A 20,062-nucleotide genomic window follows, 5' to 3' on the forward strand; every position below is an offset into this window, starting at 1 on the left:
GCTGCATGTACTGGTCATCCAAAATTTTAAAGTCAAAGGCCACAATGCACTCACTGGGTCTTCTGCTAGTCAACTAGAGCGACACAGCCGTAGTGTCCAAAGTACTGCTCAATTTGCATCCGGAGGCATTGGCTTTGATTCCAATTTAATTCTAAATTTCACAAATTTTCTTTTCAACTCAAGCATTTTACTTTTATTCTCTCAGCGCCACCAGCCATTTCAGAAGCATTTCGCTCTGACTAGACGTCGACTCTGGAGCTTTTCCATTCAACGAACCATTTATGCTTTTTATCAAAACACTCGTGCACTTACACAACTGGCTCCACTATTACAAAACAATGTAACATAGTTCTCAACAAGAACTCACAATTAAAATGTTCTCCCTAAAATAATACACACTGCATTGCAAGTGGAAGCCCACTGGCCTGACAAGCGAGTTTCTTTCAAAAGAATTAACCCCACTACCAATGAGCTGAAATGTTCAACAGATAGATAAAAAAAGTTCTGAAAAGCAACTCTGAAACTGTATTACAACACAGCGATATGAACAAAATACTAGGCACTACATATATTTGTAGATTGATACAAATTATATATCCTACATATCACATTATACAGAAACACTTGCTATAACCAAGTCCTTAAGCAGGACACTGACTTTGTTATAACAGCAAGTAGAAGCCCATTGAACACTGGTCTTAAAAATAAATTTCTTTCAAAAGAATTAACCCCACTACCACAGAGCTGAAGTGTCTAACAGACAGATAACAAGGTCGTGAACAGCAATTCTATAATTGCATTACAACACGGCGATGTGAACAGACTAGGTACTACACATATTGGCAGATTGACAGAAATAATGTATATTACACATCACATTATACAGAAGCTTTTGCCATAACCAAGCCTTCAAGCGGGACACTTTGTTATAAGCAGTGTTTTGTTAAAAGTGGAGACGATTTGCTCTTCCTGGACTGTAGTTGGCACCGGAAAAAACTTACAAAAATAAAGAATTTTGATAAAGCAACTTCGCTACAGCAAGGGCTTACTGTATTTTGAAGCTACTTTAGATTGATTGATTGTAGAGCTTAACACGTCGACGCAATGCAGGCGATGAGGAGCACCTTAGTGGAAGGCTCTGGATTAATTTCGACCACCTGGAGATCTTTAAACGTGCACCGAAATCTCGTACACACGGGCGTTTTTGCCTTTCGCCTACATATAAGTGACTACAGTCGCCGACCGTTTATTCGGACGCCGACAATTCGGACACGCTTGTTTATTCGGACACCTTCGCGGCATGGCCACTCGTCCCATTGAAGTACATGTATATCCACGACCGATATTTCGGACGCTGCACAGCCCACCGTTCGATTTTTCGGACTTCAGCTTCGGAGCTCTCAAGGGACCTGTGTCGCCACCTGGCGGAGACGCAACACAACACAAGGCAGTTGTCGGACTACCTGATACACATTTGCGCATTTTGGCCATCGTCACGGTCAGTCGTTTTGTGTGCTTTGTGTAACGTTGAGTCTGCTGCTTGGCCGGCTAAGACTGATCTTCTGAAATGGCCCCGACACCACCCGCGCCACCACGACCACCTGCGCCGTCAGGACTGCGCCGTCAGGAACTATCCCGAGTTACAAAGAAACGAGGCAACTACCAGACACTCACGGTGGAGAAAAAAGCTGCCACTATCCGTCAAGTTGAAAGCGGCTGACCGCAATGCGAAGTTGCTCGCGAATTTTTGGTTTCAAAGCAAATTGTCTTCGATCACTTAAAGAACAAGGAGAAAATCCTGCAGGCAGCGGAAAAAGTGTCTGCAGTGAAGAAGAAGAATCTCCGAGACGGCAGCCACCCAAAGCTGGAAGAGGCAGCGCGCACCTTTGGCTGCGCGCAACTTTGGCTAGAAAGGTGTCGGTTTCGGAAATATGCTTAGGAAAAAGGCAGAGACGCTCGCCCTGAGCATGGATATTACGGACTGCAAGTTCAGCGATGGCTGGCTGCGCAACTTCAAGAAAAGATACGACCTGGCCTTTAAATGCATGTGTGGCGAGAGCAGTGCTGTCGACGAAAACCTTGTGGAAAATTACCGCGCTGACAAGCTGTTCCCTGCTGTGCCAGTACACCCCAGACAACATATTCAACTGTGATGAGACTGGCTTGTTTTACAAGATGTTGCCTGAGAAGACGATTGCCTTCTCTGGCGAACCCTGCCACGGCGGGAAGCAAAATAAGGAGCGATTGACGGTTGTCGTGGGAGCCAACATGTCGGGGACTGAGAAGCTTCCACTCCTCGTCATAGGCAAATCAAGAAACCCGAGATGTTTTAAAGGACTTAAATCGCTCCCAGTTTGGTACGAAGCGAACTCGAAGGCCTGGATTACGCAGTACCTCTTTGAGCAGTACATGTGGAAGCTCGACCGTAAGTACAAGCAACAGAAGAGCAAGGTGCTTATGTTCGTTGATAACTGTGGTGCCCACGGGCACACCGGCAACCAGAAAGCGATCACCTTGAAATTTTTGCCGCCGAATACCACAAGTGTGTTGCAGCCCATGGACCAAGGTGTCATCAAGAACTTGAAGCTGCACTACCGATCGCGCCTTCTGAATTGTGTGCTGCTGCGTGTGGACAGTGACAAAAGCTACGCTTTGGATGTGCTGTTGGCTATCATCATCCTGTCTGATGCTTGGACGGCAGTGACGCAGGACATGATCCGCAACTGCTTTCAGCATGCGGGATTTGTGGTTGGAAATGAGGACGAGGATAGTCACACAGGCCAGAACCCCACAGCTGAGATGCCGCCTGCCGCAGCATCCGACATTTTCGATGACCTCCGTGCTAGCGGTGTCGATGTGGGAGCGGCTACGTTTCAAGATTTCACCAACATTGATAGTGTCGTCCTGCTGTGTGCCGAGTTGGATGATGACAAAATCGTACGCCAGGTCCTTGAAACGGCGCAGGTGGACAGCGACTCCGACGTTCACGTGCCACCAACGCCAGAGGCACCAAATACTGATCTAGCGCGAGCCCTAACAGTGCTATTGTCTGCCTACAGTGACGGACAAACGCTGGCGGAAATAGAGGCGGACTTAGTCGCGTGTAGGCAGAGGTGTGTACAGACGTGCATAACGTTTTTCGAGCCATTGGGCCAATAAAGTTTTTTTTTCAGTGAACCCTTTTCTTCGGACTTATCGGCGGGTCCCGTCGGGTCCGAAAAAACGGTCAGCAACTGTATATAACTGACCCATCACAAAAAAAGAAAGAAAGACAGCAGATAGTTGCAGAGTAAAGTGGTCCACATTGCTGCCTCTAAAGAGTCAAGCAACGTACAACAATTCGTCCAAGCCCAAACAAGACTACTTGACATGACCAAGACATGGCAAAGCCGTAACGAAGAATGATTCCCCAGAGAATTAAACTAGTTTGCTGGAGGTCCTCACACACCATGCCTTGCTTCCCGAGCAGAAGTTGTACTTGCCAGGATCATGTACCTGGTCCAAACACAATCACTTCCCTTCGTCTGGAACTATGAACGCAGTATGTGTTCCTTGAACTAGGATCTTCCTCGATGCCTTGTCAAGAATGTCCATTTCGGCACACGCTAATGTCCGCCCAGCATGGATAATCCGGGTTTCCATAAGGATAGTGTCTCCCATCTTGGCAGGGCCCAGAAATCTGAAACAAAAGACAGCCACCTGTTTGAGTTTCTGTACACCAACAACCTGCTATTACTGTGAAAAAAAAATTTACCCCCCCCCTTAACTTTTTCTTCTCGAATCGTGCTCCTTCTGAGGTACCTTTCGTCTGCCCCGGAACTAACAATAACATTAAATTATAAAGTGCTCTGAGTATCGGTGTACGGTTTGCAATGCAGTGACACTGTTACTAGTTTCCGTAACAATGCCTTCCAGCTGAGCTCAGATTAAAATGAGATGACGGAGAGGTCTGGGGGAGCTCATAACCATAGGCTGACATACACATTAACTAGAACGAATGCAGTTGCATAGCTCCAAACATTGCCTAGTGAGCCATGCGGCAGCGTTGGAGGGTTGTAAGAAGTAGCGCACCGTTGTTGAGCCCCGCTACTGATCATGCAACTTCTGCCTCGCCCGCTGCAGCAGCACAGCTTAAAGGCCAACTGCACTCAAAATTTCAACCCCTTGAAAACCCGCTTTCCATATTGCCTGATAGAAAAACTGCGATACAAAATATCATGGCTCAAATACGCGTGTGCACGGCACAAACTACCAGCAAAAATCGGCAATTTGGAATTGAAATTGAGAAAAGTGTGGCCATTGCAGCCAGGCTGGAGTGACATTGCAGCTGGCAAGCGAGCGCCCGGAGCGGCTGGATAGCTGGAGCAAATGGAGCAAAAAGCTGGAAAATGGAAAAAAAGCCGGAAAATGGAGCACCGGGCCAACCGGCATGTCACTTCCGCTTCATGGCTATTTGCGCGATCCACCAGCAGGTGCAGCGTCGTCTGCGACGGAGTTACTTTTAACAAAATGTTTCTAACTGATTAACAACGCATTTCACGGTGCTACCAGTCATGCCTCGGTTCGTTTGGTGGTACGTACTGTACGTTAAAACTAAATTTGGCCCAGCTGAAATTTGAATGCAGTTGGCTTTAAAGGAACACTGCAGAGAGCAGTAAACATTGTTTAACTACCTCACCAGATTAAAGTTTTGAATGCATAGGCTATGCGGCCACGCATGCATAGGATATGCGGCCACGCACGACAGGATTCAAACGCTTTCCTGCTCTGTTATTGATATCGGCCATCACCACCGCCTGCTGCTCGTGCGCCGTCTTGCTCCTGCCTGGGAAGAGATAGGGGCTGAGCCATCGTGTCGCCTGTCTGACGTCACGGTCTAAGAAGAGGAAGCTGCTGGCGCAGCGCCACCGCTCAACATAAAAGGACTGCTCGCCCCTGACCCACCGGGATATGCGGCCACGCACGACAGGATTCAAACGCTTTCCTGCTCTGTTATAGATATCGGCCATCACCACCGCCTGCTGCTCGTGCGCCGTCTTGCTCCTGCCTGGGAAGAGATAGGGGCTGAGCCATCGTGTCGCCTGTCTGACGTCACGGTCTAAGAAGAGGAAGCTGCTGGCGCAGCGCCACCGCTCAACATAAAAGGACTGCTCGCCCCTGACCCACCGGGATATGCGGCCACGCACGACAGGATTCAAACGCTTTCCTGCTCTGTTATAGGTATGCACTTGAACCCTTGTTTTTTTGTTTTTGTTTTTTTTTTACTTTTTTCTGTGGCTGCTGATCCCCATACTGTTGTACTTGCCTCACCCTCCTGTGGTCTGTTGAGTCATGGGGGTTGACATTGCAACCTACAGGGTTCGTATCGGAGCCTTCAGAAACTGCTGCAGAAATAGGATAGGGGTTGCTGAACGCCCTCATGCAGAGGCCCGCCTACTCTGTGTCTTGTGCCCCAAACCCTCTCTTGCACTATCATTCTGTCTAGCGCTGCTTTTGCTCTGTGCTGGGGACATTGAGGCCAATCCAGGCCCCAAAGTAGATGATGTGTATGCCTTGCTGAAAGAATGCATAGCCAACAAAGTAAACTTTGACGCCACTGCAAATACCTTGAAAGAAATACAACGAGATATTGCTGATATTAGGTCCCGAGTTTGCGCAGTTGAAAAAAATCTACCTATAGTACCCGAAATAGGCACTGGCGTCAAAGCAGTCAATGACACACTTGAGGAAGTTAAAATGACTTTGTCGCGGACTAATGGTGGCCTAGAAGATGTTGTCGATGACCTAAATAATCGTTCACGCAGAAATAACTTGTTAATCAAAGGTTTAGCGGAAGTCGACAAAGAGGACTATGAGGCTAGCGAAAAATTAGTCAAGGATTTCTGTTCTACACATCTAAAAATAAACTTGCAACCCGGTGACATTGAAAGGGCGCATCGAATCGGGTAACCTCGTCCCGACTTTACGCGCCCGTTGATAATAAAGTTCCTAAATTTCAAGACAAAGGATTCTCTCCTTCGAAATGGGCATAAACTCAAAGACATTGAACCTAAAATCTGGCTTGAGGAAGACTTCTCCCCTAAAATACAGTTCGCAAGAAAAATGCTTCGTGATTTCGCTAAAGCGAACAAAGAGAAGGATGACCGCTACAGCATACGGTATAACAAACTGAAGCTTAAAGGACACATATACTACTATGATGCAGTTTCTGCAAGAGTAGTTCAGGCAGACCCACCGCAAATGCGCATCACGGATTGACAAACAGTCCGAATCAAGCCTATAAAAACAAAAGTACATAATTTATCCGTTCTTCTCGCTAATTTCCGTAGCATTATAAATAAAGTTGACTCGTTGCTTTCCGTAGGTCACGCATGCTCCGCTGATATCATTCTAGGCACTGAAACGTGGCTCCGCGAAGACATATGCAATAGTGAATTATTGCTTCCACATTATTTCACTGTCTTCCGTAAAGATAGAACTTCATCTCGTGGCGGTGGCGTGCTGATAGCAATAAGGAGCTCTTATCAACCTTCCCTTGTTGCCATTGATACCCCTCTCGAGCTGCTCTGTGTAAAAACCGAATTTGAAGGTTGCACGTGTATAATCGGGGTCTGTTATCGACCCCCCGACAGCAAACCAGATTTTGTTGATCACCTTACCCATGTACTCGAATTAATTTATAACAAATTTCCTCAGTGTGTTTTGGTGCTTGGCGGTGATTTCAATTACCCCTCCATTACCTGGGTCACACCATCATCGCCATCATTATCTGTCGGTCTTGAGATATCCCGCTTCCTTCGTACGTTAAAACTGTTTCACCTAACTCAGTTGGTAACTGCACCTACGAGGGGTGAACGCATTCTCGACTTAATTTTTACAAACAATCCGACAAACGTTGTAGTCCATGTCCTTGATGAAATTAGTGACCACAGAGTAATACACTGTTCCCACCCTCTCCCACTTCCTAACAAGGAAACAAAGCCTAAACACATACGTAATTACAAAAAAGCTGATTGTGAAAAAATTAACTGTATGCTAACTGAGTTTTCGAGCTCCTTTTCGAGTGAATTTAATAATCGTACAACTAATGAAAACTGGATAGTTTTTCGTGACTTCCTTAAGAAAATTGAAAATACGTGTATTCCAGTGGTTTCCTTCACATCACAAACAAGTGCTCCTTGGTTTACGAAAAAGGTTAAACAGTGCCTAAATAAAAAGAAAAGAGCCTACAAGAAGGCTTCGCAAAGCAACAGTGTCAGTACTTGGAACAAGTATAAAGAATTAGCTCGGGAGTCGGAAAAAGCGATTAAAGAAGCTAAGAATTATTATTTTAATGATACGCTGCCGCATTTGTTAAAATCTGATCCAAAAAAGTTTTGGCGCATAATTAACCCCAAAGATACGGACAGTGTAATAACACTAAAGGACGCAAATGGTTGCATTGTACCCACCTCAGAATGTGCCCACGTATTAAACAGTGTCTTTAGTGAAGTTTTTACCGACGAACCCCCCCTTGACGAGTCCTGTACCGTCGCTCCTACCACAATAACTTACCCAAGCGAGCCTATCATCGTTACTGAAGTTGGTGTATCCCGTGCAATTGCTAGACTTCCGCTTCGCTCCAGCCCTGGACCTGACGGCATCAGCTCAAAGCTGCTAAAGTTAACAAGTCACGTATCCTCGTTTTTATTGTGCCTTATTTTTCAACAATCGCTTGATTCTGGGTGCGTCCCTGACGATTGGAAATCTGGTCATGTCAAACCCATTTATAAATCTGGTGAACCCTCATGTCCAAAAAACTACCGCCCGATTTCCCTCACATCGGTTTGTTGTAAACTCCTTGAACACATAATTTACTCCCACATTATGCGACATCTCAATACTAATAAATTGTTATTCGATAATCAGCATGGGTTCAGGTACAAGCGTTCTTGCCAAACACAGTTGTTTGAATTAACCACGGACTTACACGACTCTTTGCACAAATTGGTTTATACACATGCAGTATTTATCGATTTCTCCAAAGCCTTCGACCGCGTTCCCCACAAACGGCTTATCCAAAAAATAAATTGCCTAGAGTTAGACGTAAAAACTACCCGCTGGATTAATGAATTTCTATCTGGTCGCTCTCAAAAAGTAAATATAAATAATAATCTCTCCAGTTCTGGTTGTGTTAGGTCAGGAGTACCTCAAGGATCAGTTTTAGGGCATTTATTATTCCTGATATATATTAATGACATTGCGAACAATATAACATCAACAATACGGCTATTTGCCGATGATTGTATAATTTATAGGCAGATCACTACCACCGATGACGTAGCTATTTCACAAAGTGATTTAAATACCCTCGCAGAATGGTGCCACGTGTGGAAAATGGAAATTAATACCGAGAAAACTAAGGTAATGACATTTTCTTCGAAGCTAAATACTCCATTTCATCAATACACGTTATGCAGTTCAACAATTGAACGAACCCATCCTTTCAAGTATCTAGGTGTGATATTTACTCCTGATTTAAACTGGACCATGCATATTGAGCACATAACAAACAAGGCACTAAAAAAACTTGGCTTTCTAAAGCGCCGTTTATATCTTGCAAACCATGTCACCAGACTTCGAGCATACATTTCCCTCGTCCGTACAACCCTCGACTATGCTTCTATTTTTTGGAACCCTCACACAGCTATTCTGTCCGACTGTATCGAGTCCATTCAAAATAAGGCTGCCCGGTTCATTCTGCGCTCGTACTCGCCATACCAAAGTGTATCGGCATTAAAACAGATTCTTAATCTTCCAGACCTTAGCACTCGTCGTAAATTCTTCCGTTTGACCTTTTTTCACTCTCTTTATCATGGTGTTACATCATTTTCGTGTGCTCATATTTTTCCAGCCCATTATGTGTCCAATCGCACTGACCACGATCGTAAAGTCTTGCCCATATTCGCAAGAACCAAAAAGTACCAAAATTCCCCTTTTGTGCTATCCATAAGCGAGTGGAACGAGCTACCCCGCGAGATTGTAGCGGTGGATGACCCGTCTAACTTCCAATCTGCTCTGCGCAAATTTCTGAATGTGGAAAGTTCCGAGTGATACTTCTTTTGTTCCCTGTTGTATCTTGTGTGCCAGTGCAGCGTTGATGTTCGGCTGCCATGTGTAGTTCTTGGCATTGGAATGTACTGCGGGTATGAGATGCGCTGTGTGGTAACTCCATGTCGCTTCTTGTTCTTCTTTTTTTTCCTTCCTTTTTTTACGAATGTTTCTTTCGCCCAGTTGTCTGTTCTCTCAGTGCGGTCTTTTTTATGCGTGTTGACGTATGCATTGTATGGATAGTATCCCCCCCTTTGTAATGCCTCTCGGGGCCTTTAGGGTATTCAAATAAATAAATAAATAAAATAGGCCATTCCTGGAGCTCTTTCAGCCCGTTTAGACACCTTTTTTTAAAAATAAAGGTGCATCCAAAACCACCCTTCCCACTAATTAGCTGGTGTCAGCACTGACAATGTATTGGAACAACCCCAGGGCAAGCATTAGCAGGTTGATAGAATATTTACTTATGTATGGCAATGCGCAAACAAACAGCTAGCCAATCTGTACCATAAAATGGGTGAAAATTGAAATCTTTAAGCTGATGCAGCATGAAAACCCAGTAAAAACCAGTGGGACATCATTACAGCAGTTGGTGAGATGATTTCAATGGTGTGTGGTGTTTTCTCTCTCTCCTGGCACCCATTACAGTGTACTAGGAATCTGCACTTGTGCCAATAATCATATAATAAATCATACGGGTTCAATAAACTCCACGATGCAGCCCCAAATAAGATTTTGACAAATTCCCTCACTGTGTAAATTATCTAAGTACATGTATTTTAAACTCAACTCAAGCAGTCTGCAGTATAGTAAATATAAATTCCCCTCTTATGGGGATAAATACAGTTTGTTCTCTGTATCTTTCATGATTGTAGTCACACTTGCCACTGATGTCTTTCCACGGGCGTTATTGCAAAGTAAAAAACGTAAAATTACCTAACGAACAACAAACTTTTTGAAATGCCAGGGAAACAACAGTGGAGGTCGGTTGTCAAAACATTGCATTTGTCCATCATCACACATCCAATTTGTGGAAGTTAAGGGGCTAATTATCACAGAAGAGCTAGTCAAGAAATGACTATCAAAAAACCAGGGGCTAACATATCAACAGTCGTTACAGGGTGCTGACTAGGCTTTCCACCTGCCTGGTTTTTGACCATCCCAACTGGTTTTCTTTAAAAAGCGGGCCGGTTGCAGGTCAATACTTAAAACCGGTCATCATTGGCTGGATTTTTGGCTCACAACAGCATTTCGGGCTGAAAAAAAGTAAAGGGTCGAGCAATGCTTGCATTTTTCCTCCACAGTTATCAGATTACACAAAGAACTACAAATCAAAATATGATGGGAGTAGAGAACACCAGGTGTGTATAAATGCCGTTTGATTCTGAAAAGCAAGTTGGCAAGTAGTGTTGGAGAGTTTAAAGACCAACAAATTGCACTTTTTATTCACCCCAACCTTTTATGTGCAGGGCGGACGGATAAAAAGAAATACGAACAATGGAGCACACAGCCTCTGGCGCAAAGGCGCCTCAAAATAAATTACTGGTGTCACTTCTTCATCAAGCACTTCCCTAGACCACACTCTCAAAAGCTCAGTAAGAACTGTGCATGTGTGCAGTTTGCCGAAGTTGCGGTCAGACGGTACAATATGAGTCAGAGGCTATGTGCTCCCATTGTTTGTATTTATCTTATTACCCCCCATACACTGCTCACTGCACCACCTTTGCAAAGTGCTACGTTTTTACCTTCAACACTTAAAAACGGGCAACCTTCAAACTTGTAAGCTTCAGCTGTGCTCGCATCTTCGGTGTAAAGTTGGCCACCTCACGAACTTGATTGATTGTAGGGTTTAACGCGACGACGCAACGCAGGCGAGGAAGCGCGCCGTAGTGGAGGGCTCCGGATTAATTTTGACCACCTGGGGATCTTTAACGTGCGCGAAAATCTCTACACACGCGCGTTTTTGCTTTTCACCTCCATGAGAAAAGCTGCTGTTGCAGCCGGGAATTGAACCCACGACCTCATGCTCAGCAGCGCAACGCCTCAGCCACTGAGCCACCGCGGCGGGTCACCTCACGAACTTGCCCATTCCCATACAGTGCAGGGATCCCCAGTTACTGACCTCGTCTTAAGCTCGGTGCTGACAAACAGCACCCTCCTGTCGTAGGCTGTGCTCAGCAGGACACAGGTGTAGAAATCCACCAGGGTGGCCGCCATGCCACCATGAAGCGTGCCGCTCAAGTTGCAGTGGGGCTTTTCCACCAGCATCTCAAAGTGGGCCACCTCTTGCTCGCAGGACGCAAGTTTCACCTGAGGCAGCACCAGAAACATAGACGTAAAAAAAGGATAAGTTGCCAACTCACACAGCGTAACAAAGGGTGCAAGATAACGGTGTACCATACGCTGGTTGGTTGCGGGGTCATGAAATTTTCACACGGAATAAGAGACACAGTTGAGAGCCCTCAATGGAAACCCAGCCGGGACTACACGATCTAGAGATTAAAATCGCTATAGGACATCACACCAACCAAAATAAGCTGAAAATGCCAACAGACAAGGATGATAGAGTTTGTTTTTATCACTTCCAAGGTCTATCATCCTTGTCTGTTGGCATTTTCATATATTACATGTTTCTTGTGTAAACTTTTCAGTTGAAGTCTAGCGAGTGTCCCATCTGCTTCTTTCCTCGTCCCTGTCTGTTTTTCCGCTGGTAATATGTATCGTGAACTGCTGGTGCTTGTCGTACATCTCCCCGTTGTCTAGCGCAAAGAAAACTGCAGGTACATCTGAGGCAAAATATACGTAATTACCCGGCAGCACTCATTTAGTTAGGAACACTCGTTGGGATGGTTTTTCCGGCAGTAAGCAAAAAGAGTGGCAGTGCAACGCTGGCACGTGTGGGAGGGAAAGCAAGGACAAGAACAACGGAACTCCCGCTGGTGCAGTTTCAGGCAGGGGCACGCGAGCACTGTGAAGGCGGGAAATTTGAAATGCATTGGACAAACCTCCGTGGAATTCACCAGGAGAGGAATGAGACAGGGCGGTGAAGAGTGCGATGGGTGGAAAGAGTGAGCGGATAACGGCGCCACAGCCCATTACGGCGAGTCACTGCTATGGCCTGCTGACAAAGTGGGATGGCTTTAATTTTTTTTTTACTTAGCTCATTACAGCGGTGGTCATTTTCTTGCCCAGTCAATAACAACAGCGGCGCTTTTTCGCAGAACGGGGAACTTAAGGCTGTCGCCTTAATAATTCTCCAACAGCAGTATTCTATACAGTAATTCTTGAAGGTGTCATCGAACGAAAATCCTTGGTGCAAGCATGCATTTCGGTGGACAGTTCTTCGGATATTCCTAGCAAAGCAATGGCCAATCCCCTATGTGGATATGTTGTCGTGCATGTGTGGGTGCTCAGCGGCTGGCATTTTTCCTTTTTTGTGCGGGTAATAGATCGGCACGTCAGCAAAATTTTTGCGTTGAGAACATAACAGAGTGGGTGAAGAAAGCAGAGTAGAGCACTGCATGGGCCGCGATTTCTAGGCCCGGCCCGACGCGGCCCGGGCCCGACAAATTTTTGAAATGTGAGCCCGAGCCCGGCCTGAGCCCGACGAATTTTTAAAATCTGCGCCCAAGCTCGGCCTGAGGTTTATAAACTTCAGTACTATAAGCCCGAACCAGGCCAAAGCCCGGCATATTTCAATAAAATAAGCCGGAGCTGGCCGTCCCCAGTCCGACAAGCTCTAAACATGACCTCGAAGAAGTTTGCTGTTAACCTAAAAAGCATAAGCACAATGCGAATATGACTACTTTGGATTAAAATTTACTTCAAACTTGAACCGAACTTCGTACAAACTAAATATCCTGACTTAGAAGCTGCACTTTTGGGAGTAAAAAGGCACTTTATTCGCCAGTATTCAATATCAAGGCACACCAAGAATACCATAGGTGAATACGAAAGTGGATAATTTTTTTATTATTGCAATTGTTCGACAGATATTGCACCTTTTGTTGTTCATTCCTTGCTGAAATTTGAGCAGACGATGCATCCAGTTTCACCACTTCATTTTTGTCTTTCCCTCCAGTTATGCTGGCAGCATTATTTTGTCTGCGCCTCTTTTGTTTCATGCATTCATTCGTGGTTTTAAAAAAATTCTTACACAAAAAAAATCATGGGCTCTGCTTCGAAAATGGGTCTTTCAAACTCTGCACACAGTGCAAAGTCCAGGTCATGTTCGTTCTGTGTTTTAGTTTGAAAAGCACAGGGAGAAGACAAATCACGTTGTACTCTGTGGCTGGACTGCCCTTCTTTTCTGGTCCGCTCTCTCCCACTATGTTGATACGGCCCAGGCGGCGTTTTTTTTTTTTGATGTGACGGCTTTCTAAGTGCAATCGTCTTTTTATCCCATCGTTCAAAGGTGCCACAAGGACATTGCACTTCGCTTTTTTGTTTTCACTTAACCTGAAAGATCAACAAGAAACCTCTTTGTTATGAACAATTTAGGATTTAGAACAATTTAGAACAAGCCATGGCTCAAAACCAACAAACAAACAAAAAAACCTAGCAGCATAATGAAAGTGCGAGGTTTAGCAGAACTGAGTCATTTTTCAAGAACCCACTTCCTGTCAGCCAAGAAAAGTTGTTATTTAACTCCTTGTTCACCTTGTTTTATTTTTTTATAACCTAATTCTTACTAACAATACCATCATCATGGTTCAAGTTCAACATGGTTCATCAAGTTTATCATCATGGTTTAACTCAAATGTTCAAGTAATGGGGACAGTAAACCGTTGTCGGTTGTTTGGGGTTTGTTTTTCAAAGAAACCCTACACTAGGGGAACGTGGCACTGATGGCAATGAAGCAAAAGACCAGAAGGCGAGGACGGAGAAATACAACGATAAAAACATTAATGTTCAAAAAAGTATTTACAAATGTTTGATATGACCTTGCCGTCTTATCGATCGACTAACTCAGTTATGCCCCAGGTACGCAACGAAAGCCATCGACCGTTACGTAGTTACGCCTTAGACAACAAATGTTTTACGTGCTGATTAAACGGATGCTTGCTGTTCAGCCAGAATAACCAACTACATTCCAGTCTGGTGCTGAACGCCTTGCACGTGAATCTAACACTTCGCGCCCATTGATTGAAGCATCAAAGATTTGATTGGTCAACATTTCAAATCAATGGCAGCGTGTGGTGCTGCCCTACTGCTTTCACCAGGGTTAACTAACTCGTCTACCAGATGAAGGTTGAAGCAAACAAAAAGGAAACCCACTCCAAGGGCATATTTTTGCCACACACGAAGGTCTCAGGCGCCGTTGTGTTAGCATCGCAGGTATGCAAGGAGATGAACCAAAAAGAACGCCCTATTGTCACTCCCCTGTCGACCGTGGATGCATACTGGGGAGACGTCGCGGAAAGGAAGCATGTTCTCAGAACTGCAATTACGGCAGTACCTGCAAAAATGAGGGGATGGGATAGTTCGACCGCCTACGCGTGACTCCCACACGTGCATCTTTCAGCTTGCACCTCCCCATGCCGGTATGACAGAGGACTAAGACGTAAGCAGTCTTACAAGGAGTGATGACTTAATTGCCATATTTTATTTACGATGTCCCTTGCATCATGCGTGACGTGCTTTAAAGTGCGATGCAGAGGGTACAACTGCTCTTCCCCAACAAAACAAATATTAGCCCTCATTATTACACTGTGTAGAATGTGCAAAGCAAATAAAATGCTCTCACTTGATATAAATGGTGTGTCATTAAAGATTTAGTTTCAAAAGCCAGGACCGACCTCTGTGAAAAAAAACACTTCAGAATCGCAAAGAAAATGCATTCTGATCTATAGAACCATAACGTTTATTTAAAAAAAAAAGAAAGAAATCTTGATCATCGAGTCTGAGTAACAGAAACACGAGAATTGAACAGTTCTCAGAGCACCTGTATTGCGCTTACACTTTTCATAACTCAAGACGGCTCTTGGTTGTATCTAACATTTAGTCATTCAAAAATGACTTCTACACCAATCATTTTTGACTTAATCACTTATTTTTTCACGCAAATACGAATAACAGGAGATTTCAGATAGATCCTGTTAATATTTCAGTGACATGCCTATTGGCCACGACAACCTTTTGCCACCAAAAATTGAAAATATTAGTTAGTATTATGGTGGTAGCAATTGATAATAATAACACTTGTCCTCACCATCATCACTGAGTGTCTTGAGCCCTCTGCCAACGTTGTCCCACCTTCAAAACACTTCCAAAACCGCTGCTGCCAAATTTTCCCCTCAAACAAGTGTCCCACCTGCCTCACAACTAACAGAGAGAGCAGTACATCCTGATCTCTGCTCAACCGGCCAAACCGCTTCCACTCGCCGACTGGCCAGGGTCACGGTTAATTACAAATTACTATATTAGCAAGGCTGTGTCTAGAGTGCCCTCCGACGGTACTATAAGCACTCCACTATATCGCCGTCCGCCAGCGTTTGAGGAAAAAATGCCGTGCCATAGCCTCCTGTACAGGAGCCTATAGCCTGGTGCTACATAGCTCTACCTAATGTAAAGTAAGTTAACTTAACCTAACCAACCAAACCAAACATGATCTAACGAACACAAAGCAATCATTTAAAATGCCAAGAACTAACCTAAGCCATAAAAATTATAATTCCTGACAAAAACAAAAAACAAAATAAAGTGAAGCAAGAGCCGGTCTCGAAACACCATCCTTGGCATCTAGAAGCTACGGCGGTACCCCTACACCAGAACAACTTTTTTTTCTTTATTGCCAGTTGATTGATTGATTGATTGATTGATTGTAGGGTTTAACGCGCCAATGCAACGGAGGGGAAGAGGCGTGCCGTAGTGGAGGGCTCCGGAATAATTTTGACCACCTGGGGATTTTTAACGTGCGCTGAAATCTCGTACACACGGGCATTTTTGCTTTTTGCCTCCATCAGAAAAGCGGAATCGAACCCGCGTCCTCCTGCTCAGCAGCACGACGCCTTAGCCACTGAGCCACCGTGGCGGGTTCTATATTACCAGTCTTCAACACACCTGCACAACATAAAAATAACCACACGCTGCATGAGGTACTACAAACACCTACATAAATCTACCACAGACGTCCCTCCAGCTTGGCTTAGTCATTTGATCATCACTTTAGAGTAGTTAATGGCTCTACAAAATCCAACCAATCTGGAACTGGCTGCTGGACTCTCAGCCCCTCAACGAACTGCGTGACACTCTCCCCAAGAAACCCCCGTACACTGTGAAGGCCCTGGAGCATTATTGAATCGTAGGGGACTTCTTTTTTATTGTCTGTGGGTAAACACCACATACCTGGCGAATTAAGTTGAGAGTCTTTGCGTCAACCTCACGGCATAACATCCCAAAAAGTGAACTTCCATCCATTTGTATAAAAACGTGGTCTATGTTATCCACTGGTTTACAAATTGTGCAGTCAGTACCCCACGGTACATCTAACCCCTTATCTTGTAACCAAGTTTGCACTGTAAGTCTCTTAGAATGAACTCTGAAAAAAGAAAAACTGGACTTCACCCCTGGTTGTACAGGCATACGCTTAACTCTCCTCTGTACATCCTGCCCTGGGCATCCTTTGCGCAGTTCTCTGCATCGCAGTACCGGGAACAGACTGTCGCAAACACCGTTAATGATTTTCTACATGACACTGTACTCAAATAGCCCATCGAAAAGCGAGTTGACAGAAACCTTGACTTTTTCAAAATTGCCCGAAATCCTTCCCTGCATGTGCAAACTGCATTCAACGAATTCTGGCAACGCTTGAGACAGCCGCACCTGACAAACTGTTCGAAAAAAGGATCGATTGTATCGCGAAGAAAAAGGAACCTGTTCACCAATTGGCAGACAAACAGGGGGGGCCAGTCCAAGACCGCCCTCCTGGACGCGTCGAAAAAGGTTATCTATAGACGAACCTCGCTAAAACAAAGTAGTATCGGGAGAGTAATTTAGTTTGTTATATCTGATATTCATTGTAACAGTAGAGTTAAAAATCAGCTCAAATCAATCAGCAATCTGGCTGCTGCAAAAATCGTTGATACAAACATTAAATATTTTAAGCTCCGAACCCACTAAGCCCTTATTTCAAGCTCAATGAACCAGAACATTGAAACGTGAAATTACAACAGAACAAAGTTCACTTGACAAAACAGGCCTGCCTTCTTATTTTTTTGAGGAAGGATGTGATCTTTGCCCGGTGGTTATTCCCAGCACTGAACAGGATGGAAATTTTCAGTCTGCGAACAAAAGGGCCATTTCTACTTCTGCAGTTTGGGACGCCGCGAGTTTTTCAAAGCAGTTTCTCAGCCAACTGGCTAATATGTCTTCGTACATGTTCGATATCGCGCGCGGATGTCGTGGTTTCAGTTTTGTTGTAAAAGAATAAGTGTCATTGAAATAAAGCCTGACCAATCAAAGCTCGTATTTAGTTCGCTATAGACGGTAATTCGCTATATCAGTGTTCGTTATAACGAGGTTCAACTGTACTGAACTTTTCCCAAATAGACGACCAGATAAACACAGCAAATGCTGAATGCATTTTTTGTAGACCAGAACGAAAGACGCTTGGGACGGCGCTAACCTTAAATATTCGAAGGTCGTCAGACGGCATACTAGCCATTGTGGCAGCTCTTAACTAGAGCGCCGTGGGACAATTAAAAATTATGGGACGGCTTCGCGTGGACGAAACCCCAACCAATCACTCTGACTAGCCAGTGATCAGCGTTCGCGGTTACGCCGGTTGTGTACAAATCAACACAGCAGCTCTCGCCGCGAGTTGCGAATCAGGTGTGACACTGGTTTGAAGTGTCAGAGATTTAACGACGGTTTCCAGGCCCGCAGCCCGGTCATATTTTTGTGCACCTTTCCAGTTCATGCAAGACTACCTGTCTGTCTGCACCCACAACTTCAAGGGGTTGCCAAAGAGCTTCTTCCGCTGGTACGATACCGTCAGAAGCATGAACGTTGGAAAACCATACCTTATCCCAATAATCTGCCGCAGAAGGCAAATTCTTCAACCACCTCTACATAGTTGCGCTTGCTCGCTGGATGTTCGACATCCTAGTTGTCCGTCAGCTGTCCGGCGTGTACGGTGCGTTGAATCTTGAATGGGATGCGTGTTGAATTGTTTCGTACTACTTGGGCGGATTGGAATGGATTCGATCAAACCCCTGTCTAGCCGAAACAAAAGGGCGGAATATTTGAACATCCGCTTTGCCGTCATTAATGGTATACGTTCAAACATATGACCTAACGCTTTTCACAGAGCGTGTCCAGATCAGCGTTAGGCACAAATTTTTGCTAAATTATACTGTATTGTCCCATTCAAAATCTGAAAATTCCTAAACTTTTTTTTTTCCCACGAAGTCTACGCATCCCAACACACAATGCAACACACGATCCGCTCCATGCTTTGGGTACTTGTATAGCGCCTAGAATATCTTGCGGAAATAGGCGGCGGAAGATATCACCCGAGAAAGTTCTGACGAAATAGGTGAACACCGAAAAGCGCAGGATTTAAGGCGTCTTCGAATAGAAAAAAAAAGTCATGATGCACCCGATCTACTTCCGTAGTCAACCTGTAGTAAGGCGGGGGGTAAGGTGCGGTGTCCCAATCGGTAGTGTTCGACGTCTTTGTATTTTTGAGGCACAGAATGGTACTCTTCCGACAGTGACGCTCGAGTGCTGGAGGGGAACGCCCGGTAGGCCTGCGCGCGGGCGGCAGCATGCGCCGCCCCATTAACCCACCTCCAGAGACTCATGTTCCGGGGTGCAGAAAATGTAGAGGTAAGGGGGGCTAGTGATGGACTGTAGGATGCGGAGAACTAATAGAGCAATAGCCCCGTTTACACTGACCCGACGAGGGCGAGTTGAGTCGCAAGAAACGGGTTTTTTGGACTCGACCCCTCCATGCATAAGCGGACGGGTTGGGTCGGAAAGCCGTCGTGGCGAATCCAGTTGGCTCGTTCGTTGGGCTGAATCGGCAGGCCGCGAGAAGCAGAATACCGTATTGGCGCGATCCTAACCCACCCCCGATTGTGACGCGCGGGTAAGTTCGCGCAGGAAAATTAAAAAAAAAAATAGCAATTTGACACTGATTCTACCGCGCAGATGATGAAGACATGACACCACGTACCTGGAAGAAGGTTTTATTTGGCGTATGCAACTCTGGAATCCAAAAATGATTTGTGCTTCATTAAATTGCGTATCCAGCTGCTGCCGCAAATGAAGTTATAGCAGGGAACATTGATGCTGTTTGCTATTTCAAGTGTTTTTATCTTCATAATTCTAGGTGTGACGGGCTAATTGCAGCAGCCCCCCCCCCCCCCAAAAAAAAAAAAAAAGTGCAACAGCTGACCAAGGTATGCGGTATGCCATTGAGGAATGAGCAGAATTAGTGGGCCGAAATTCCCTCACGTGGTGTTGACGGATTGTTTTTATTGGATTGAGTTGTATATTGCGGGGACTTCCACTTTAAAGCCTATTTCTGTTTTGAGCCCGATTGCAACGCGCACACAACTATTAGGGCTAGCTTTTCGCAAAAAAGGGTGCGTGTTAGAATCGTGAAAATACGATAGCTCCTTTTTCGGGAACCCCTCCGCTCCCCTCACCTCAATTCTTTGGTCAGGGTTCATACAAACGTGGTCGAGATAGCTGAACCCGCCAGTTGACTCGACCCTTCCTCGTCGAGCCTATGTATCCGGGGCTAATTAGTGTCACTAAATAAGGTGTCACTAATTAGTGTCACTAAACCTTATTTAGTGACTCTAGGGCTAATGTTACCGGCGGCGTAGTGGCGCCAGGCCGCTTGCGAATCTGTGATAATGGCCGTCCTTAAACCAACACCTACCCGCACGGCACCCTCCTCCACGCCTTCCACCCCACCTCCTACTCCGCCACCTGCAAGTACAGTCGCCAACTCTGCGCA

The 20,062-nt window shown here is 45.2% G+C and overlaps 1 protein-coding gene across 1 annotated transcript; it reads right to left on the bottom strand.

Annotated features, from left to right (window-relative positions):
* Positions 1-208: 208 nt before the first annotated feature.
* On the bottom strand, positions 209-11,421 carry LOC144159762 (acyl-coenzyme A thioesterase 13-like). The gene is made up of 2 exons (XM_077691455.1): positions 11,213-11,421; positions 209-3,679 (listed from the first exon to the last, which is right to left on the bottom strand). Exons 1-2 carry the CDS (start codon positions 11,419-11,421, stop codon positions 3,511-3,513), a joined length of 378 nt encoding a protein of 125 aa, XP_077547581.1. The 3' UTR covers positions 209-3,510.
* Positions 11,422-20,062: the final 8,641 nt, after the last annotated feature.

Source organism: Haemaphysalis longicornis, unplaced genomic scaffold (genome assembly GCF_048455015.1).
Source record: "Haemaphysalis longicornis isolate Haplotype H1 unplaced genomic scaffold, Haemaphysalis longicornis Haplotype H1 scaffold_10, whole genome shotgun sequence".
NCBI classification, from domain to species: Eukaryota; Metazoa; Arthropoda; class Arachnida; order Ixodida; family Ixodidae; genus Haemaphysalis; species Haemaphysalis longicornis.

Coding starts and splice junctions, on each gene's coding strand:
- LOC144159762 (XM_077691455.1), bottom strand. CDS start 11,421: ATGTTTCTGGTGCTGCCTCAGGTGAAACTTGCGTCCTGCGAGCAAGAG. Junction 3,680..11,212: donor AGCACCGAGCTTAAGACGAG/GTCAGTAACTGG, acceptor CTTTTGTTTCAG/ATTTCTGGGCCCTGCCAAGA.